This window comes from Pteropus alecto, unplaced genomic scaffold (genome assembly GCF_000325575.1).
Source record: "Pteropus alecto unplaced genomic scaffold, ASM32557v1 scaffold94, whole genome shotgun sequence".
Lineage (NCBI taxonomy): Eukaryota > Metazoa > Chordata > Mammalia > Chiroptera > Pteropodidae > Pteropus > Pteropus alecto.
In genome coordinates this window covers 11,597,301-11,621,412 of record NW_006437736.1, presented here as the reverse complement: position 1 = coordinate 11,621,412, position 24,112 = coordinate 11,597,301, and the positions used below count along the sequence as shown (strand labels likewise).

Genomic DNA, 24,112 nt, shown 5'->3' with positions numbered 1-24,112 from the left:
ATATGATGAAACAATGCAATTCATGTATGAAAAAGGTTTGTCTAAAGGCTACAGAGGCTAAACTCATCTGAATCAGCCTCTCCTCCATCCCCAACACTGAGAGTAACAGTGTAGAAACATTAGGTCCTTGTTTGATTTTAATTTAAGAAATTAGATTTGAGTGCCTTTATTAAGAGAAGGTAACCTTTAGCATCATTGAAAGAACTGATGAGGAAATGACACAAAAATCAGGAGATAATATTTCTTTATTACATATAAAAAAATTAACAAAGCAATATATATATATTTTTGCAAGTCCACAGGACCTCAGGAAAAAAATATGTTCTGTATGTGAAGTTAATCTATGGCACTGTGGTTCACGTTTTGTATATTCAAGTACAAAAAAAAAATGTATGTAGCGTGATTATGCTTGGGTACAGAAGTTGAATAATAATGAAAAACTGTAATTGGGTGAACTATCACATACATTGTGTCCAAAAAATGAGTAAATATAAATGACCATATAATGTTAATAAAGAAAGGGAGGACACTGTTTCAATATTCAGGTTTAAATACTAAACACAAAAATAAAACAAATTCTGTGTCTACAATAATTTTTGAAGTGTATACAAGTGCATTGCAAATAAGTGAGCTTTTTAAAATTTAAAGTTCATTTTCTCTTTACCGAAGCATGTTTCTACAATTATTATTTCTTTCTCTTATTTTAAAATCTCTATTTATTCATTTATTTATTTATTCATTCATTCATTTATTTATTTATTTAAAGTTTCATCGTGACTGGTATATGTAGACTCTAAGCTCTAGCCTGAAGCTGAGACTTCATGCAAACATATTCTCCTTTAAGGCTGTATCTTCACATAGTTTCTCCAAGTATTCAGAGTTAAATAGTACTTCCTTTATAAACTTCCTTTTTATGGTCACTTTTGTCCACATGTAGTGGCAGTGCTTGCTTGTTTCAGTAGGTTTTTTTACACACCCTTTTTTTCTCTTTCTGTCAACAGCAGTCTCCAAACTTTCACAACACCACAAGTAGTAGGTAGTAAAGTGCTTTATACAAAGAAATACTATATACATGTGGAGAGGTTCCATTTAACACCCCACAGACTGAAGTTCACACACATCACGCGAGAGAAGGCTCTTTTTAAGAAACACCTTTTCTGATAAGTAGGGTTGGGAAGTCCTTAAAATCTTATTAATTACTTTAAGTAGCACAAATGTAAGTAACATATCTGAAGCTGAGGAAGTCCTTGTTTTATGTATTGCCCTTAATATCATTCTATTAAAATATTCTTAATAGTTATGAATTGCAGAATCACTTCCATAGAAAACATGTATCGCCATAGGATTTTTTTATTCCTCTTTATGAAATAAACTGTATTTAAACATGGACCCAAAAGAGATCGGTTAGACAAGGCCCATGCATTGGAACATTTCTATACATTTTGGCACTTTAAAAAATTCCAGTTTCGTTTTCGAGGTCTCCTTTCCATTAAGTTTGTGGTTTATATGTAGAGAAGTGCCATTGTGTGCTATACACCTTTACTGCTACTTGCACTCTCTTTTTAAAATATCCATGACTTTTCTTCCAAGAGATGGTTTCCAGTGCTGTACAAAACTTTTCATATTCACCACTAGTTTGCCTGTTCTTACATCCTCATGTCCTGCTACAAGGTACTCCAAACCTAAAAGAGAACAAAAGGGGCTGTATAGTATCATGATTTACTGAAGGGAGGAGATGTGACTTCAGCAGTTTTATATATGCATGGGTCGTGGTTTTATATATTCTTGGTTGAAACAGGGAGTAATAAATAATAACAGCTGACATTTAATAAGCATTTACTAAGTGCTTTATGTATATTATCTCGATCTTGAAAATAACCTTATGAAGTAGGTATTATTTTCCTTCTTGTTTTACAAATAAGGAAACTAAGGCTTGGCAAGATTAAGAACTTGTTCAGTGTCTCTCAGTATGTAGTAGTAGTACTTTGACGCAGCTCAGGTCTGTCTGATTTTAGAACTTTTACTCTATACTATACCACTCTGGGATAAAGAAGTGAGGATTCCATGGGCACTTAACATACTACTGTAAATCAGTATTTCTTGGGGACTCACTATGTATGGTAGTACATATTAAGGAGAATTTTATAAAAGTTTAAGAACCATTTAAGAAAACATAATGGAAGACAGCTGTGGATTATACATAACACATATTTCCTATATAAAGTCAATGTGTTTTAGGATGTTTGTCACGCATTTAAAAAAATGGTGAGAATTGACCAAATCTAGAGCTGACTTTGAAATTCAAAATTCTTCTTAGGCTTCAAATAAAATATTCTGGCTAACAAATATATGCACAAAATGAGAAGAGATTCTCATTATCTATATAGTAATAAAAAGAAATATAATAATTCCCCTCAGTAGATGTTTATGTAATATCAATACTGGTGTTTTGAAACAATTTTTTTGAATATTATAGGATAGAGCAAATAAGTAATTATGTTTATAAAGTAAAAATTTCCAATATAAGATAAAGAGACATATACTTTAAAACTCAAAGGAAAACACTAGATGTTAAAATTCCATTGAAAAATATCAATTTACACTCATGGCTTAAATATATATATATATATTTATTAATTATATTATATGTATTCTTGTTTATTCACTGAAATGACCTAGAAAAAATATCATCCCACTTGTAATAAACTTCCATAAGAGACATACTGTGGTCTCTAATAACAGGTCTCACTGAAAACAAAACAAAATGAAAAACAAAACAAGGCTTCTTGGAGAATGGCTTATTCCAGGTTCAGGGCAGAAAGAGACAAGGTAAGCATGAGACATCTTATTGTGCTAAAATGCAGGGAAGCTTTCAAAGATTAATGGGGATGATTTTAAAAGGATACAAGACCTAGCAAGAAGGAGTTATAACTTATTGAAGTTGGAATAATTTGAGCACTAAGAAACATAATGGTGTGTATTGAAACATACCAAATCAACAAAAATCTATAATTCCAAAATGATACTCAAAAGAGAAAAATTCAGAGAAAAATTAATTTGTTATCTTTTGAGGAAGGGTTTTAAAACCACTTCTTACTTTGAAAATTAGAAATTAAAGGGAAAGAATTTAGTGTTTATCTTGCCTTTACAATAAAACTATATTTCATGGTAACATAATAGCCCAGTTTAGGAGAGAAGAATGTCAATTTACAGAAGAATGTCAACTAATAAATGAAGGGAATCAGAATTAGAAAAACATCATTTCTCAAACTAATTATTGGTTCAGGAAGAGATTACCAATTGGTGATAAAATCATTAAGTGAATGGTTAATAGAAAACCTGATGTTTGTATAGTGACTAAAGTAACACCACACTCATTATTTTCTAGTCTCAAAAGGGAAAACAAAACTGCCCAATGGAGAGACCAGATCATTATCACTGTAACCCAAAGGTCAAGTTTAGCAACACTGAAGGTGGGTTATTCAGGTACTATAAATCTTCTGATGTGATTTAACATGAAGTATACAACATGAAGTATATAACGTAAGTGTAATGAATGCTAGCCAAAATGTTTATCTTGAACCTAGCAAGCTTTTCTTTAGAGATCACAGGAAATTTAGGACACCACAAGGAACCTACCAGACAAATATAGAAGGAAGGGTAGGATAATCTACAGGACAGATGGTCTGGTTTTTTCAACAACAATAAAAAGAGAACTATACTTGAATAAGACTTGAGGGAATTAAAAACCAGATACAATGTGTAATCCTGGACTGAATATTGGCAAGGATAAACCAGCTCTAACGAACATTTTGAAATCAGCTGGGAAATCGAATTATGGTCTGAGTATCAGATTATATGACAATAAACTAAAATTGAAGGTAAAGATCATTAACTGTATAAAGCAGGCTATAAAATGGACCATATACTATGATTTTGTTTTGGTTAAAAAATACAATATATACGTGCACAGAGAAAGAGCTGGAAGGATTTGCACTAAGATGTTAACATCTGGGGGACAGAAATGTGAAATTTTAAATTTTTTTCTAAATTTCTATAATATACATATATTACTTCTATAATAAAAGGGTTATTTAAAAGATTATGAAAATAAATCGATCTTAAATTTAAAGATAATAAATGTCTTCCAAAAGAGGAGAAATAAAAGGAAAATAATGACATAGAGAGATTTAAACACTGGAGAGGACAAATGTAAGATAGATTATAATGTATTTAAATTCTTTAAAGAATGACTTTAGCTTCTGCAGAAAAAGAATCCCAATATTTAATTAATAAATTAGTTACAATATAATGTTCTTAATATTGTTTGTATTATCTCTAAAATAATAAAATCCTCATTAAAAATACAATTTTTAGGAAACTTCAATGTTAAATCTAGTATTTTAAATGAATTTACTTTGAAACTATAAATAGAACAAACACTATGGGAATTTGCCATTCATTGAAAATATAAATATAAATTAAACTAATAAAAATAATAATAAATTCATAAAGTATGGAGCAGCATTATGTCAAAAATTAGCACGGAAAGCAATGTTTTCTGTTGCAGTGCTTGTTAGCAGTTACATGTGATTTTCCTATCTTTATGCTTTTGACATCTACTTTGCTATATGTTTGAGGGCAAAAAGTTTATTTTGTACCCATAAAAAAAATAATACTTCAGTGCTAGTCTTGACATTCTAAAATATATGATTAATGAGTGAGTAAAAGTATATATGAATGTAGGAATGGATGAATTTGCAGGGATGCCCAATTAGATTGCTACTTTTGAAAGGTAGCAAAGGAAGCAAACTGACATAGTAAGGTTTCAGAATTTTCTTATCAGCTTTATTTGGCCTTAGCTATTGAACTTGTAAAAATGAAAAAACAAAGTGAAATGAAACAGTGTTTGATTTTGATTTGGCAGGTTCCAGTTTTTGCTTCAAAGCAAGTAAACATGTTTTCAAGAATTCTTTGAATAATTGCACTTATGTTTTCAATTGTGATGAACTCAGTTGATTCTTTGACTGTTTGGCAGGAACCTGATTAGGAAGTATAGTTCACTTCCTGGAGGGTGGCTCAGATGGACAAAGCTTTTGTTTTTAATGTCTTGCTAAAAAACTGAGTGGATTTTTTTTTTTCTTTTGCCAAGATAGTAGAAAGTGCTTATGGGAAGAGCCCCTGTGCACAGATTGTAGGGATCTAGAATGTAGATTAATGACTCTTTGTTTCCTGTATTCGAAATCTAGGAATCTGATTACTTCATTTATTCTTTGAAACTATATCTATTTATTTAAAATTTATTTTTTTTATTAACATTTAAATTAATTTAAATAAAATATTGAAGGGGTATAAAAGTGTAGGAGAAATTAATTAACAGAAATAAAGTCAAGAGTTGTATATTATTGTTTAGATGGTTTAGGTTGGGGGGGGACATTTTGTTAATAGTTTTTCTCTCTTTCTCTCATTTATCCTTTTGTTTCTCCCAAACTTATTTATTAAAGATCACAAATGACTTCTTATTAATATAATTATGGTTTTCTGGACTTGTATTTGGAAGGAATTATATCCAGAAGAGAAGTTATGCACCTGTTTTCAACAGTGCCATTAAGACACAGATGGCAACTATATGAACAGGGAAATACAGAGGATTTAAAAAAATAATAATTTGCTAGAACTTACCATCTGGGAACCATGTTACTATTATTTAGATACTAATAGTAGGCACTGGGGACACCATAATCAAAAATCTAAATCTTGGCCTCAAATTTAATGCGGAAGACAGTATGAAAAATGCACTTGTAGAGTGTAAGGGTATGAATCCCATGCTTATTCGCTTGCCTCTATCTCTGCCATAACATTTTAAAGCACAAATTTTGCTCCATTCCAAGTTTCTCTAAGATTCTACAGAGTTTTGTTTGTTTGCTTGTTTGTTTATTTCTCCTGTTTCTAGTTTAAATCCAGAATGATCATTTAATGAAAAACAACATGATGAGAATTTGAGAGTTGTTTTCTCTCCAGGAGAAACAGATGCTTCTCATGCAATAGTAAAAATGAATTTAATATTATTTGCACAGATGGAATTTTGCATTTGAACTTCCTCTGGGAGCAAGTTCTATCCAGGGCACTGTAATAGGACCTAGCTTTCAGATAAAGTGTTAGTGGCAGATAAATTCATGAAAGTGCTTTCTATGCTACTGACACCTGGAACCAATCTAAGACTTCTCTTTTAGGACAGAAAATATTATATTGCTGGATTTTAAAATATTATACTTTAATAGAGCACCTGGGAGGAATTCATTTTTGATATCATTTCAAAGAATTCCATCTGGGTCTCCCCCAGAATTCAGATGTGACAAGGAGAGAAGCTCTTGCTGAGTTTGTTTAGTTTGTGGTACAGAGAATGTAAGACAAACAGCAAATCAGCAGAGACAAGGGAGTTATTAAGCTAGAAAAGTCTAATGCTCACCAGGATTGAGGATTGGACAAGTGCAGCCTCTGTTGGTCCATGATTCTGGATATAAAGTTCGCTTTCCTCGTAAAATTTTCAGTTTGGTAGATTTTAAGACTTTTTTTATCTTCACATTGACCTCAGCATGAGATCCTTTATCATGAGCTGATAAAATCTTTATTTTTAGCACTGTAACAACACAATTCCAAAAGTCAAAATGCATAGAATTTCATATTATCTTTTGAGGTTTGAACAACAATTTAAATATGCATTTCAGAGTATAATGGAAAAATGAATTAATGGTGATGAGAATATGGAAATTTACTTTAAAAGTCTTTGAGCTCATTGATTTTGCATTGGCTTCATCTCATTTATATGAACTATACTCTTTCTTCTTAGACATTTTCAACTGCTACTCATTCCTGTATCACTATGTTAAGAGAATATCAGCCATTTGCTTACTGCAAATGTAATCTTAAATACATTCAGCTATCAAATCTAAATAGAAAGAAGATGCATAGGAAGTAGAATTGTTATCCTGTTTTTTTGTTTTTTGTTTTTAATTTAGATTCTAACTATATTATATTCTGCTGGATGACTGTGTATAATGTTAAGACAAAGTGTAAATGCTACTGCCAGGATATATTTTAAATATTCTAAAGAGATTAAGTAATATTACTGATTACTTAATCTTCTTCTCTAGGTATAAAATGAAAGCTGACTGGGGTTAGGAAGGCTGTCCTTCTACATGATGGCAGAGCTCCAATGTTCTATATAACTAATGATTCTATTATATTCTAACATTTATGAAATAGATGTTGGAGGGGGATTAAGTAATGGAGTAAGTTGGGGTGGGGAAGGAAGTAGACCTAAGGAACATTGTGTGTAACATTTGGTATTATTTAGGAGAGTTCTTACTGGCTCATCTATATCTTGACGGAAGATTGTGTGTAATGAGAGAATCCTATCCTGGCTGATCCCATATCCTGAGAATAAAGCTATCAAATGGCTGTCTTTATAGAATCACCAAATTTTAGACTTCTAAGGGGTCTTAAGAGCTCATCCAGTTTTGTTTTATGTTTGAAGAGGAAAGTTTTAAGAAATTAAGTGAACTGCTCAAGTTTGCATGACTAGTTGGTTAGAGGTAGAGTTTGGACAAGAATCCTGATGAGATAATTACATTAAGGTACATAGCGTAATGCCTCACACTTGGCCAATGCTCAATAAATGTAATTTTTTTCACTAGACTGTAAGCTCAAAGAGAGCAGGGCTCCTGTATATTCACTATGTTAGCTCAAATATTTGCTAAAGGAATAAGCAAATAAATCAAGTTGTTCCCCACACCCCATTAAGGCAGAGAACAGGGTCGGAGGTCTGGGGAAGAGAAACCTTTTTTCCCAAGTCTGTAGGTATATTGCACTAGTAAGACCAAGGTATTTCATTACATCATTAAGTGTATTCAAGTTCTGTTAAGCAGAAAATAATACAGTTGCATTAAAAGATGCCAGTATGTTTGCAAATTCAGAGAACTACTGAACTGTGATAATAAAACCAGTTGATATTTCCACTGAACTGACTGACTTTGAACTAAATGATCTTTTTTTTTTTGCTTTCGATAGTAAATAACATTCCCTCTAAACTGACTTTTCTTTATGAGGCACTATATGTTTAAAAGTTTTATTCTATTATTTAGTCAAGTTAGCAGGTTAAAGGAGGGAAATACCCATGTAATGTTAGATAAAATTTATGAGGTTTTTAACATTTACCTTTTTATCTCTTACGAGATTAAGTACAATGTTATTAAGAACCTAAACACTTGGTTTCAGAAATCACGACTTAAAATTTTCTCTTCATTGTAATGCATATTTCAGGCCTTATAAATTATGAAACAATAAAAAGTCAAGATTATGCTGGTAAAATAGAGTATCTTTGATATATTTAATAGCAAACATAAAGTCATTTAGAATTTGAAGATAGTAACAGTCTTTATTTAGGGAAGTGACTTTTTTTGTCTATATGCTAATTTTCCTAGTATTTGAAAGGTAGAGGAGTATAGAGTATACAGAGAGGGCAGGGAAGAAACTCAGGCAGACAGTCCATCTCTGTACCTCACAAATATATATCCTCTCCCTCCTCCCAATCACTTACTGAGCATTTAATATGTGCAAGGTAATGTGCTATGTGCTTTTCAAAAATCTCATTTCATGGAGAAGGTGACATCATTGCTATTTTACAGATTAGATAGTCTGGTTAAGTTACCCACCAATAAATCAGAAATGAAACCCATACAGGTCTGAGCCCAAAGCCTGTGCTCTTAATCTCTATGAAATACTGCTTTTAACTAATTTCTGCTTAGTATTTCCTGATAAACTGCCACAGGAATTATTCAAGTGGCGAGAGACTTCTCTTTTAGATTACTAAGGCAAGAACCATCCATAAGAAAGGATTATGTGTCATTTTTTTTTCTTCTTTTTGTTCTTTGTTTCTTTTCCTTATAGTAAGATAACCTTGCCTTTGCTCTATAAACTTCCTGCCCTCACCAGGACATCCAACACCATCTCTGCTAGAAAAATCTAGGCCAGCACCAGGATACTGTGTTTAGTGTTATTATATAAGACTAATGCTTTGATTTATTGAGAAGGTCATACACCAGGCCACCCATTTCCTAGAAAACTCTTTGTACTTAGTTTGAATAAATTCTTAGAAGCACTCAAGGAATTCAAACTTACCATATGAATATTTCATTCCACAGAAGGCCTTGGAGTTTCCTAACACTTGTTCCTTACATTCACATTTACCTATACAAATTAAATGAAAAATGACATTTGTTATTTAGAAACAACAACAAAAGAAACCAGCAAGTTAATCCAGGTAGCATAACACTTTAAGGCTTGAGTGATTCATATAACATAATCCGTAAATACTGAGAAAACGTGAAAAGTCATTCAAAAGAAATAGTCATTTTCTGAATTGAATTAATTATCCAAAAAGTATCGACCTAACAGAAATATAGAAATGTAGAAACAGTGGTATATTTTAATTCTTGTAATTGATGTTGTGATAAATATAGTCCAGTATTAATAGTTCATGCTAATGGAAAGGAATAACAGAATGGATTACCTAAAGAAAAGACGATTAACTTTTTATAATTAATGTTCACCAAAATAAAATAATTGATCTGTCCTTTGAACGCAATGCACTCTAAAAGTATTTATTGAGCAGCTATGGTATGCAAGATATGGTGCTATATATTTCAGAGTATACAAGGATGAGCAAGGCTCAATTCTTGTCTTAAGGGTTATAATTCAGTAAGGTGAATAAAGCAAGTACAGAAACAAGTAATAAGTATTCTAAGACAGGTATAAAATATTTGGGTGGGAGGGTCACATGTTTGGGAAGATGGGAAAAAGCTTCATGGCTGAAGAAGGATTTGAAATAGACTTTGAAGAATAAGTAGGATACTTTCTACCAACAGTCGAAATCATGTATTACAATTAGTGAGAGATTTGCCAGGCCCTGTGAAAGACTTTCAAAATGCCTTTGTATATAGTCTATATATAACATTCTTATAATTATTTATGTATCTGTTTCCTCTCTAGTCTGTGATCCTTGAGGACATTGGTTATGTCTTATTCATCATTATATTCCTAGAGCCCAGAATGGATAGGATTTTTATTCTTACGGATTTTACAGTTAGATATAATTCCCTCACCCCTCCCCTTTTGCCCTCATGATTGCATTTCATAGGCATTGAGTGGTAATAACAGCAGGTAACATTTACTGAAGAGTACTTACTATATGCCAGGCACTATTTTAAAGAGTTTTACATATATTTACTCTTATAAAATTCTAACATATAGAAATTTGACAGGAATATAGAGATAAAAGAATGAGCAAAGAAATGTGAGAAAGAAAGGGCAGAGTGTGTTCATGGGAGTCAGTGGTTCTGTTTATCCCAGGTGCAGACTGAGTAGAGAATAATAGAAGGTATCATGGAGGACTTTGATTGATATGTAATTAGGGCTCGAATTTAATTTGTTAGATAAAGGGGAATTTTGAAAGCTTTCAGCTTAAATAAAGTACATGAGTTAAAACATATATGAAAATTAATCTTGAATTAGCATATCAAAAGTATTGGAATAGAGAGAAAATGGAGCCAGGGACCAATTAGAAGCTAGTGAAACTGATGATAACAACAGTAACCAAATTGGGTGCTAACTATAAGCCATAAACTATATAAGGAACTTTGTCCATATGATCTTGTTTAATATTTACAATAATCTTATGAGGTAGGTATTATTAAAAAAAGAGAAAAAAATGAAAGCTCAGAGAAGTTAATTAGTTTGTTCAAGGTAGCATAGCTAACAAGTAGAAAAGCCAGATTTTAAGCCTGGCTTTGAGAGAATCTGAAGCCCCTGATCTTTCCACTATATTGTCTCTCTAAGGCAGATAGAATGTGGGTCTGAGAGGTGGCTATAGGTTTAGATAGGAAGAAATATCAGGGGATGCTGGAGAGTTAGGGTCGATAAATCTTGTCAATGGATTGGATGAGGTCAAGGGAAACTAAAACATAAAAATGAACTTGAAGTTTTTGGCCAAGGTGACAGAGAATTGTAGTATCACTAACAGAAATAGAGAAGTTAGGAGAAAGAGAGCATTCAGGGGTGTAAAATTTAAGGTTTTTTTTTTTTTTTTTGGTAGCAATCAATTGCCTAACTTGATCATTGAAAGGATAGGGAGGAGCTCACAGAAAGGAGAAAAAACTGAGGAACTGGAACTCTGAAAGGACAAGGATCGGGACAGAGCCAGATATCTAGGAAGTGTCAGGTAGTCTCTTTTATAGCTTCACCATTGGAATCATGAGCTCTAATCATTTTCAGACTCTGCCACTTTCAGCTCAATATTTAAATTCCAGGGAGAGAACATCTGATTGATCTCTCCAAGACCGTATTAAATGGGGGAAGAATGGTTCCTCAAAGAAAAATTGGATTGAGTTACCATAGAAATAGCAGGAAAGAAGAGGAAATGGATCTGGTAAGACAAAACACAACAGAGGTCTAGCATGAGGAGAATATAATCAATTACAGATGCTAACAGAACATCCAGGTGGAAATGAGAGTATGATTCTAGTGAGACTGGATAGGTAGACATAGTAGTGTGTAGACGTATTGGCTCTAACTAAAGCTTGTTTAGAGATCAGAGAATGAGATTTGCAAGTGGAATTAAATAGTGAGCAAGAGAAATCACAGTGGAATTAAATAGTGAGAAGGAGAAATCAAAGGTGTTTAAAATGAGCTGTTGTGAGTTATTAAGTAATGTTGCTTATAGTCTAAACATAGCAGGGAAGATTACTTGTTCAGAAATTGTAGTAACTTAAGTGGCTAGCACATGACCTTTGATATCTTCACCAAAGCAGGAGAGTATGATCACTACCATGCTACGAAACCTAGTGGAATTCCAAATGGCATACATTATTCCTCAGTGTAATGTTCTTCTCTTTAGCCCTTCAACCTACAAGAACATACATAGGTCTGTTATTTGAAGATCCTTCTTCGGCTGCCTTCCAATACCCCCTTTTCATATGTTAAGAAATCAGATATTAATTTGCTTTTGCATGACTCTTTGTTGATCAGGCTTCAGCTAAGATGTGTTTTCTTAAAAGAACCTGAAAGGGGAGTAAAATCTGTTTAGATATACTAGGTATTAAGGTATTTAAAGAGAAAAAGAGAGAGAGAGAGAGAGGGAGAGAGAGAGTACATTGTTTACAGTTTTTCAATATTAGAGCCAGTTTTGTTGTACAGAAAGTAAATTACTAGGTATTAAGGTATTTAAAGAGAAAAAGAGAGCGAGAGAGAGAGAGAGAGAGAGTACATTGTTTACAGTTTTCCGATATTAGTTAGAGCCAGTTTTGTTGTACAGAAAGTAAAATTTGCATTTGATGTTTCTCTACCTCACAAGAAGTGGTACAAATTAAGAGTATCTTGTTGGTATGGGGCAGTACATGCCTACTTATGGAAACTTATGGTAGGTAAATAGGTAGGTAGGCACAAGCATTTGAGAATGAATCACAATGCTTAGGAAACTGATGATCACTTTTTAGTTGACAAAAGGTGCCCAGGAGTACTAATCTATACCCAATGGGAATAATATTATGTAGCCGGAAACTAAACAATATCTTCCTCAATCTGGAGTTCATCCCGATTAATTTCAGAGGTTCTCTGGGGCCATGATAGACCTAACAGCTGTTGTGGACGTGAGAGTCTGGAGTCATTCTGATGCCAGCACGTTATGTGCTTAATTAGTGTGCTGCTAGCTCCCTAGTAACATGATAACTGGCTTAATGAATGTCCTAAAACTTGACTTCTACAGATTAGCTTAGCAGACAAGGTTGGAGAATTACGAAAATCATTGTTAGAAAAATAGAAGGAAACTTTCAAAAGTGGTTATTAATATCATAGAATTAATAACTATAGACAATGTAGCATTAAGGCGAAAAAATAATGGGAAAAATTTTTCCTTTTTCAAATACAAAAAAGATAACTATGACAATGTCATACTACCTTATATTTCCCACCTTCTTTTCTATTGTGAATTAAAATGAAACCATTAGGAAAATGATCATAAGATCATGGTTAACTGAAAAAATCCTGATACGGAATTACATATACCAGTGTTTTTCAAATTTGGGTTCTTGATTCTTGAAGGGTCCATAAGTTCTTTATGAAGATATATAAAATTGTGGTTTCTTAATCTGCTCTAGCACACTGGTCTTTTCGCTGTTTCCTGAATAAATCAGGGCTAGTCCCAACTCAGGGCTTTTGCACTTGATATGTCTTCTGCCCAAACTCTCTTCCTTCTGTTATCTGTATAGCTCGCCTTCTTACCTCCTTCAAGTTTTTCTTCTCAAATGTCACCTTTCATAGGACTTTCCCTGATCACCCTAATTAAAAGTATGTCCCACCCAAGCACTTCTTATCCCCCATCCTTGCTTTATTTCTCGATTACACTAAATATCATTATATAAAAAATGTTTTTTCTTATTTATTTATTAGCTATCTTCCTCTGCAAGAATAGACTCCTTGAAGGCTGGGATGTTTGTTTGTCTTGCTCAAATACTATATTTACAGCACTGGCACAAAGTATGAGTACTCAATAAATATTTGTTGGATGAATGAATAAATTCATAAAGAACTTCTACAAATTAGTAAGAAAATTGCAAATGCACAAAAAAGGATACCTGAATGGCTAAGAAATCATGAAAGTTTGCCAAAACTGTTGGTAACCAGGAAAATGCAATTAAAAATAGTGAGGTCCCATTTTATACCCATCATATTGGCAAAAATTGAGAAGTTTGATAACATTAACTTTATAAGTCCCATAACTATTAAATGAGTCAAACTGTGCCTGAGTTAACGAGTTAGATTAGTGCTTGACCCCTTGTATCTGCTATATAAAAATTTGTTAAATAAATACAAAGTATTAATGAGGATGTGGAGCAACAGGATGTCATAGTTTGCTGGTGGAATGCAAATCTGTATAACCACTTCAGGAGAGCTATTTAGCAATATGTGGTATATTTGACAATAAGCACACCTATAACCCAACAGCGTCTAGATTGTACTCTAGAACAAGGGTCAGAAAACATTTTCTATAAAGGGACAGATGATAAATATTTTAGGCTTTGTGGGCCAAGAGGCAAAATTAAAGATTGTAGGTACTTATATAACCATTTAAAGTGTAACCATTTAAACCTTAGAGCAAGAATCTTATAGGTTAGTGAGCTTGTAGATTGGTTTACCAGGGGCTTCAAATGTATCTGTAATACTTTAAAATTTAAATGAAAATAGAAATTAAATGAAACAATTATGGCAAAGTATAAGATTTGGTAACACTAGGAGATGTGTTATGGGTTTACATATAACATTTTTGGCATTTGTAGTGTTTAACAATAAATATTTTAAACTTATTTTTAGTCTAATTTAGATTATTTGGTGAGCACTTTACAACCAAATGCTGACACAAGATTCCATGCCCACATTTATGTTTGTGTTATAAGGTGCAAGTTGGTGCTAAATAGAACCACTAGATTTTCTATGAGAAAAGAACAGAGGCAGGATGAACACAGAAATTATGTATTCCCACCAATATCATAGCATGTTCTTCAAATGAAAAAATAGATAAACATCATAGGAAAATTGAATCAGAGGATACTAGTACAGAGTTGGTAAATTCAAAGAACTATATTTATGTGTTTTGGTTTCTGTAAAAATCATTTTTCATATTCAATTAAGGTTGTTAATTTGAATTTTATTAGTTTTATCATTTGGCTTGTATTTAGTTTCTAAAATTATTTTTGTTTCCTACTTGTAAAAAAGCTATAAACACAAAGCATTCACAAATAGCTTTTGCTTTGTACATATTAAGTTATATTCGATAAGAATATTCTTCCTTTAAGTAGATCTGTGTATTTCCTAACCTGATAAATTCAATTAACTCTCAACTGTGTAAAACACTATGTTTTAGATTGAAGAGGACACATCAAAGTATTAACAGTGGGGTAATAAGATTTCGGTGATATTTTTTTTTTTTACTGTGATGTTTTGCATTTTTCAAATTTTCTATGCTAATTACTTATGTTATTCTAACAATCAAATAATAAACAAAAGCTTATTGAAATACCCCTTAGTTATATTTAATAGTTTTATACTTATGGGGGTCACTACTTTATTAAATCTCAGAACCAAAGAGTTCCCTTTATAGGATCCAAAAGCTGTTCTCTGGTTTGTTATGAATCACTGTTAGTCAAGACCAGACCTGGAAATACAATATCCGCTTATATCTACCGTCTCACCTGAATGTCGAAGTGCAGAAAATCCTTGCTCATCCTCCCACTCCCAGGTTGGTTCACTCTTATTGTGCGTGGAATGGAAGTCAGGAATTTCATGATACCAGTCTATGTCTGTGCTGCTCATAAAATAGAAAACAATGAAGAACCTTTTAAGGAATGTCTCAGAATGTGATTGAAATGAATATATTTACAGAAATTCAAACCTTATCAGCTACCTTCCCATTCTTTTACTTTTCAGAAATAGTGTTTTAAGGGCCTACTGTTAAGAGGAACAATTTACTTTGCAAAACAAACTAGAGCATCTCTAGGACCCTGTAAGAGCAAATGACTTGACTCTGCCATTTAACAAAAATTCTTTAAATAGATGTGCAAAGACATCTTTGCTCCATTAACAGCATAAAAGATTTTCCAGATCACTATTAGAACTTCAAAAGAATCTGAAGGACACATAGTTGAGAACAAGATCCATGCTCATTCACCTGCTGATGCAGTCTCCTGTGAGAGGGTCACAGCTCCCTGCGCAGTCACAGGGCCTGCAGCCATAGTCTCCGAAGCCCCAGTATCCCACCATACACCTGTCGCATTGTGGCCCTGCCACCCCAGGCTTGCAAGGGCAGTCACCATTGCTGGGATCACAGAAGGTCACTGAGCTGAAAGGAAGGACAACTGATCCAACTGGATGGCAGGAACACACTACAACAGAGAGGACACACAAGGAAGGACGAATGAGTGACTAGATTATCTCTGGAGATTAAGCCTGGCAATTCCAAAATGGCTCCCCGTCACCACATAGCATATCTCTGCAGCTCCTCCATTAGCCATTTGGTATATGCTCAAAGAATAAAAGTTAATTAAATTATAGGTAAGAAGATAAAATCAGAAAAGCATGTCTGCTGCAAAATTAACTACATAATCTATTCTAAAATTAAAGGCATTAAATATGAATGGATTTTGGTTGGGGTGATGAGAACAAATAAGCAAAAAAGACAAAGAAGGAGTAATTCATGAGAAAGGGAAAAAAAAGAGTATGATGTTCTGCAAGCCAAAGAAAGAGATTCAAAGAGGCAGGCAACATCAACTGTGTCAAATGCTAGTAGGTCCAAGAAGATGAGGAATGGGAATTATTGCATTTGACAACATGAAAGCCATTGGTATCCTTGATAGAAACAGTGTAATAGTGTAATAGTGAGTGGCAAACCTAACTGAAGAGGACTTGGGAGAGAATGGGAATAGAAGAAGTTGAACATGAGAACAGACAGCTCTTCTGAGTTTCTTTTTTAAGGGCATAGAAATACGGTAGCAGCTAAAACTGAATGGGGATATGAACTCAAGTGAACGTTGAATTTTGTTTGTTTTAAGATGCTTGGTGTGGATGGAAATGGTTCAGTGGAAAGGGAAAAATTGAGGACCAAAAGAGAAATGGGAGAATTGTTAGAGGAATACTTGCACATACTTGAGAAAGGAAAAAAGTATGGGACCTGGTGCAGAAGAGGAGGTGTTGGCCTTAGGTAGAAGCAGATCGGTTCATAGAAACAGGAAGGAAGGTAGAGCATATGGACATGAATACAGGTGAGTGATACATGCAGTGGTGGGAGCTGGTGGGATTTTTTCTGATTGCTTGTATTTTCTGGATGAAGTAGGAAGCAGGGTCATCAGGTGAGAGAGATCATGAAGAGTGGGAGTGGAACAGTGAATGAGAAACTCAGAAAGTGAAGCATAATTGCCAGGCAGCATAAAGGCCACATTTGAAGTTAGATTCATGAATTTATAGCGACATCAGATAAAATGATTGGTTATTTCTCTAGTCCGGTACTAAGGACTTCATCTGAGAGGGTTCAGGTTTGATATAGGAAGAAATATGGATTTAATTAGTATGTGCTATAGACTGAATGTTTGTGTCCCCCAACCCAAATTCATGTATTGAAGCCTAATCCTCAGTGTGATAGTATTTGGAGGTAGGGCTTTTGGGAGGTTTGGAATGGTCTTGGGCATGATGAAATTGGTGCCATTATAAGGGGATGAAAAGGGAAAAGCAATTTTTTTTCTGTGAAGGACTTGAGGCTACAACAGAAGTCAGCAGTCTGCAACCCCAAAGACAGGTCTCACCAGAATCCAACCATGCTGGTACCATGATCTCAGACTTCCAGCTTCCAGAACTGTGAGAAATAAATGTTTATTGTTTAAGCCACCCAGTGTGTGGTATTTTGTTATAGTAGCCTGTATGGACTAAGACATAAGGGGTTAAATCTAGCTCCTCAAGCTAGAATCTATGATCGGTCATTTCTGCAAGTCCTTGCTATTAATCAAGTGTCTTTCCCTTCAGCTCTCACCCAATTCCCACAGTTGCCTACTGCTCATAGTTTGACAATCCTTAATACTTTCTTTGTTCCTGAGATAGCAAAAATAGTTGAACAAAGTTTTTTTAAAATGTGCTATAGGTGCTTCACGAATTTGTGTACCCTAACCTCAGTTGGGTCCCTGAACTGATGCTTATTAGCCCTATTTATTCAATTTTACCCCCCCTTAAAAAAAAAAAAAAAAAAAGATGCCTTACAGTGGCTGTCCCAAAATATCCCTACTTTTTGATTTACTCTAACTACTTGGTTTAAAAATTCGAATTAATCAATAAGTTCCTCTGGATAATCATTTCTCCACCTCAAATTATCTTTATCTTCAGCTTCCCAATCTTCTCTAAGAGTCACATGAAAAATGCTGGGAGAGATCTCAGTTTATAGCCTAGCCACTCACTAGTTGTCTAATCTTAGGCAAGAAATTTGACTTTCTTGAACCTTAGTTTCTTCAGTGAGGTATATATCTCATAGAGATTTCACGAGGATGAAATTCCTTTAAGTGAAATTACTTCAGCAAGGTGCATAGCACAGAGCCTGACATCTACTAGACCAACTAACTCTTCCTTCTAAGTCTTCTCAACTAATATTCTAGATCCTATTCCCTCCTTTATCCCCTTAGAAACTACTTTCATTGATTATTTTCTTTGTCATTAAAATCTCAGCTGGCTTCAATCTGGCTTCAAAGCTCAACCACTGACTAACTGTATAACTTTTGGCAAGAGACCTAGCCTCTCATTTTCTCAGTTTTCTCTTCTGTAAAATGGAAGGAGAACAATATCTAACCTAGTGACAGTAGTTGTGAGGATGAAAGGGGATTATGTATGTAAACAGTGTAGTATCTGGTACATGGTTAATTAATCATGAATTAACTGATTACTTCAATAAATCTTGTATAGATGTAGGATCTATGTTTGCATAATTAATGAATCCAGCCCTTGAGGAACTCACAGTCTTGTTGGGAAAACAGAGGAGTAAACAAAAAAATTTCCATATACTGATAAATACTCCAGTAGAGGTCTATATGGGACTTCTATGCTATGGGAGCCAAGAGGAAGGGAACAGAGGCTGAGGGAATCACTTAGGGCCCATAAAGGAGGGCTCATAGACATCTGATGAGCGGGAGTTTGCAAGTTGAAGAGGAGATAAAGATGGGCAGTTGCTTATTCGATCTGGTCTTTAGATACTCTCCGTAATACATTTCTTTTAAATAATTTTTTAAAGTTTAATTGTGGTAAAAATACATACCATAAAATGTACCATCTTAATCATTTTTAAGTGTACAATTCATCCCCACTGCATTATACATGGAAGCTCTTACGGCTTCCTGAAAATATGAAGCTCTTGCATGCCTCGGCGCCCCTGGTCATGCCTGCATTGCTTTTCCCCACCTGTCCATCTGGCCCCTGACATGCTTTCTTGTCCCACTCCCTCCAGACAGCTAACCACTCTCTCCTTTATGCCGCCTCTATTTTTTGTATATATTTCTATTTTGTGTATATCACAGTACATCATTATTATTTGTTTATATGCCTGTCTCCCTTACTACTAAACTCTGAACTCATTGACAGAAGGATCTTTATCTTCTTCTTTTTGTTTTCTAGGCCCCAGAACGGTATCTGACACATAGTAGATGCCAAAATAAGCATTTGTGGAATTGACCTGAAGGAAATTTCAGGCTGTGGAAATCATGTGAAAGGGCATGGCCATTTGGGGACTGTGAGAAGTTTAGAGCAGCGGTCCCTAACCTTTTTGGCACCAGGAACCAGTGCTCCTATGAGAAGCTAATACCTGATGATCTGAGGTGGAGCTGAGGTAGTGATGCTAGTGCTGGGGAGCAGCTGCAAATACAGGTGAACTTCATTCTCTCACCCATCGTTCACCTCCTGCTGTGCAGCCTGGTTCCTAACAGGCCACAGACTGGTATTGGTCCATGGCCCAGGGGTTGGGGACCGCTGGTTTAGAGTGTCTGGAGTGTACATTGAGTAGAAAATAATTGAAGATTGAAGTTTATTACATTTGGGGAGAATGTATAATATGTAACATGAGTCTATCAAAGTGCTATGTGAAGATTTTAAAGGAAATCATATAATCCAATATAAATGTCAACATTTTGAGGTGAGTAAACCTATAGTCACTTTATCATTCAGTTAAGTCGATTTGGTTATTGACAGCAGATAGGGGGACTAGAAGAAAGATGTTGTAGGACCCATATCTAATGTAATATGTGATATTCTTCCACCGTCATTATTTTTTCCTTTAATAGAAAAGTCAAGCCTGTTTAGGATTTGACCCCTCGGTACTACCATAGGTTTTAAAACCTACACACATTTCAGGAATGGCCAGACAAGAATGTGATTCCATCACATGTGCTAGTGGATTTCTGTCAATGTGACTTTTTACATAATTAAAAGATAAAAATACCATTTGGAAACTATGCAGAACTAGCTCCAGGCAGAAGGCCTTGACACCTTTCATGGCATACTTTTTCAGACTGCACACTGAGGCTTGCCTTGCATACCTATCTTCTGAAGTTTGTGTAGCAGGCAATATCTGATGCACTTAATCCACATTTCTTATTTTCTTCCAAAATGCAAATATATTTTCTTCTGGCTTGGGGAAAAAAATATATGGTTCTTCTTAGATTCTGGTTCAGGTTCTGATTCCCTGACATATATTTCTTACTGATTCTCAAATACAACCCAAGCACTTACTTTTTGCATATTCATTATGATGAATGTCAAAGTTATAATCTAATTGGAGTGACATAAATCCTTGACTTCAGCTTTGTCTTTTTCTTGTTAGACATAAAATCCAATAGTAAACATTTTCCCTAAGCTGCTCTCACAACCAATTAATAAAGCGAAATTATTTAAAATGTCACTTTTAATATCTAAATATTGTCAGAAGTTTTTTTAAATAGTGCAAATTACTAATTTAAAGTAGTATATTCTGTACTGATTAGTCCTGTTTTAAAAAAAACCTGAAATAATAATACAAAACATTCAAAACAGATGAGATAGAGGAAATGGGTATTTTTACAAATGATTTCATGATAGGTTCCCTTCAAATAATGAATTTAGGTAATTGCTAAATGCTACACAAATTTTTAATTAAAAATATATAGGTGCAGCAATATGTCTATTATGTGAAGCACCGTTCCTCTATAGAGCATTTATAGAAAAGAGTTAGTACATTAGCCTGCCTTGGAGTATCTTCTACCAGGAAACATAACTGTTAATGAAACAATGGATGAACACATTTTAAAAATAACCTTGTGTAACCGTAAGGCTCTAAAACTAATGTTTGTTTTAACCACAAAGGCTGACAATAAATACAGCTGTTTTGAAATTACCTGTAATACCTCTGAGGAAGACAGAAAATAAACAAGGGCAGTATAATAGAGTTGGTAAGGGCACAAGTTGAGGAGTCAGACTAGGTGAGTTCAAATTCTGGTTATGAGGTTTATTCCTTATAAGGCTTCATGAAATTAATCACCTCAATTCTCAATTTTCTTATCGATGAAGTAAGAAATAATACCTATGCCATAGGGTTATGTGAGAATTAAATGAGATAGTGTATGTATGTGGCATAATATCAGACATTTAGCAGTACCAAGGGCTCAAAGAATAATAATTATTATTATCTCGATAAAACATATTAGTTTTAAAATGCCCATCTTTCATTCATTCACACCTTCATCAAAGAGTTCTTGAACTTTAATGTTAACATGAACTATGCTAGGGGCTGAAGATACAAAGATAAATACAGAGTCACCAACTCTTTACTGAGGGAAGGTAGATATGCAAATAATTACATGGCAGTAAATATAAAGATGCAGTCCGGGATGCATGGGTACACAGAGGAAAGAGCAATTACTGGCCCATTGCAGTTATGGATTGTTTTTAAAGAAAACAAATGATCTCATTGGCCTTCAAAATAGGCTAAGATTCCTTGCTTTGCACCTGGGAGGAATTTGGTGGCATATAGCTTTCTTGACTTAGGTAACTCTCCTGTTACATGGTCCTTTCTTTAGTTAAAAAAAAAAAATCAATCTCTCTTACGCTCCTTTTGTGGATCAGAGTATGCTGAGATAAAGTAGGGTATACTCTATGGTCCTGCTGCTTATGAGAAGATACCCTACAATGTAATGTAGGACAATAGTCACAGCTGTCAATCTATGTGAACATAATAAGTATGTAACTATGGGTACAAAATGGCCAGGAACACAATGGGAGATTTATGGCTTCCTTTATTCTGATGGGATTGCTAAAGTCTTTGGTGGTAGAGTCATAGGAAACCATTGATGCCTTTTCATCTTTATTTCCAGCTTCGCTAGAACTCTAGGAGTCTGTATGCACGTCTTTTTCTCAGAGAGTGATCCATGATGCCAAGCTTGCTGTAGAAACAATTGTACATCCCACACAATTTTAAATTGCCAGGACTCCTTAGCATTACCTTATGCTGGCTCTAGTTTTTGCTATTCTGTTAGCAAAAGCTACACTGGGAGCAAAATACCCTGAAAGTATTTGCTCCTGATTTAGCTTTTCTAAAAACAGAACTCAAAGTTCAAGGCCCTCATCTGGGAAAGAAGCTGCTCATCAAGCCCTTTCACCACTGCCCGGTAGCCACTCCTTCAGTGCGCTGCCCAGGCTCCCAACATTGTTTTCTCCTGAAAAGGCCAAGGCCCTACGGAATTTCTGATAGAGAATTTTTATTATCAGAGCCATTTCAAAAGCTGCCCAGTTGTCTGTGATGGTTCTTAGACGGACTGAGACTTTGAGCTGCAGCTCCAAACAGAAAGGAGACAATATGAACTGTTATTACTATATTAAGTGTGAAGTTAAATGTTAGATAAAACAAAGTCTTCTACCTTTTTTTGGGACTGTTTTCTCCTTTTCTTCTACTATCAACTATTTTTGCTAGTGGATGAATGGCTATAAAATAATAAAAACTGTAAATGAACTTCACTCGGTCAAAGGCAATATGGTTTATCCCTTTTCTATCCTAGAGAATAGTTTTTTATTCATCCTTTAAATGTTATCTGCATCGTGTTCAAAGATAGCTAGTTCCACAATATTCAAGGTCCATGTTAATTTTAAATAAATTTATTACAGAATAAGTCTAATAAGAGAATAATCTATACTAAGACTTGCCTTTCACTTACTGAAATGCTTTGTCTCGAGTTATTGTACATCCCACACAAAAGGAGAACCATTTATGAATGAAATCCAGCCATTCTTGCCTCTATTTAATACTTTAAGAAATAAGTGTAAATTATCTAAGTGTATTTACTGTCTGTTTTCTATAAATTTTTTAATGAGTAATGCAAATAAATATAAAATTTAATTTTAATGCTTCACCATGTGACCACTACTCAGATTCTCAATTTGATTTCTGTATCATTCCTTTTCCATTTACTAGTTGTCGCTGATTCAGTTACAATATATTCGTGGGTGTATCTCAAAAATCTTAACTAAAGAGCCAGTTTTATATTCCTGGGTTGCTACTTCAGTCAAAACTAAAGAAAGTACTTTTGGGTGTACAGACAAACTTTATTATGAGAAAACTTTTTGGTATAATTTTGGAGACTGTATTTTGCTTTGAAGAATTCGGTTATATCACACACCACTGTTTTTTTGATGAAGAAAGCCTCCTGTTTTCCCAATCCACTCAGGCACCAGCCACCCAGGAACTAGAGGAGGAATTGAGGTCATCCTTAACTTCTTTTTTCTTTGGAGAAATAATTCTTATTTATTCCATCTATCTTAGATCTTTCCTTTGAACTGATGTCACTAGTCTCTGCATGACAGGATACCATAACCTGTCATTGTGTCCTTTTCTTCACAACACTGATTGCAGTTTTTAATTACATATCTACTTGGGTAAATTTATTTATAGTCTGTTTCCATGGGATTAGAGACTCTTTTATTGCATATACAATGATTATGATAGGCCTGCCATATGGTAGGCACTGAGTAAATCTATGCTGAGTTTTTAAAAATGAATGAATTATAGTGACTTAATAAATATTTCTTAATGACTGGCCTTCTAGCCTCCAATGTGATCTCTTTATGGTTTTTCTTTTTCTTTTCTTTTCTTTTTTTTTTTTGTCTCATTGCTCTCTCTATAGCATACTGTGAAGTCCTAGAAGGTAGGAGCCACATCTTTTCATCTCTATATCCTCAAAACCTAGGATCATAACTGACCCATTTTAGGGACTCACTCAATCTTTCTTGAATGAATGAATGAATGAATGGTGCCTCTCGATAAGCAACAACCTGAAATGATTTTATGTTTTAATAAACCTCCTAAAAGGCTCATATCATTTCTTTTATAGGTTCATAGTAGCTTAGCACCACAGCATTTGCAATACTAAGATACTAGAAACAAACAAACAAAAACCATAGCAAAACAACAAATCCATAGAAAACTGAAATGGTCAAGTAGAACAGATTATTCTTA

General features: G+C 34.2%; 1 protein-coding gene across 3 annotated transcripts in view; it reads right to left on the bottom strand.

The window, feature by feature from the left end:
• Positions 1-227: 227 nt before the first annotated feature.
• Positions 228-24,112, bottom strand: part of NTN4 (netrin 4) — a 97,808-nt gene continuing 73,923 nt past the window's right edge. For 2 of the 3 annotated variants that reach the window (XM_025048818.1, XM_006914596.3), the window contains exons 6-10: positions 15,779-15,992; positions 15,303-15,415; positions 9,181-9,249; positions 6,470-6,640; positions 228-1,682 (exon numbers count right to left, since the gene is read on the bottom strand). In XM_025048818.1, coding sequence (XP_024904586.1) covers positions 1,546-1,682; positions 6,470-6,640; positions 9,181-9,249; positions 15,303-15,415; positions 15,779-15,992 — 704 coding nt within the window. In that variant the 3' untranslated portion in view covers positions 228-1,545. The remainder of the gene's footprint in view (positions 1,683-6,469; positions 6,641-9,180; positions 9,250-15,302; positions 15,416-15,778; positions 15,993-24,112) is intronic. The other variant, XM_025048819.1, reaches the window with a different exon arrangement.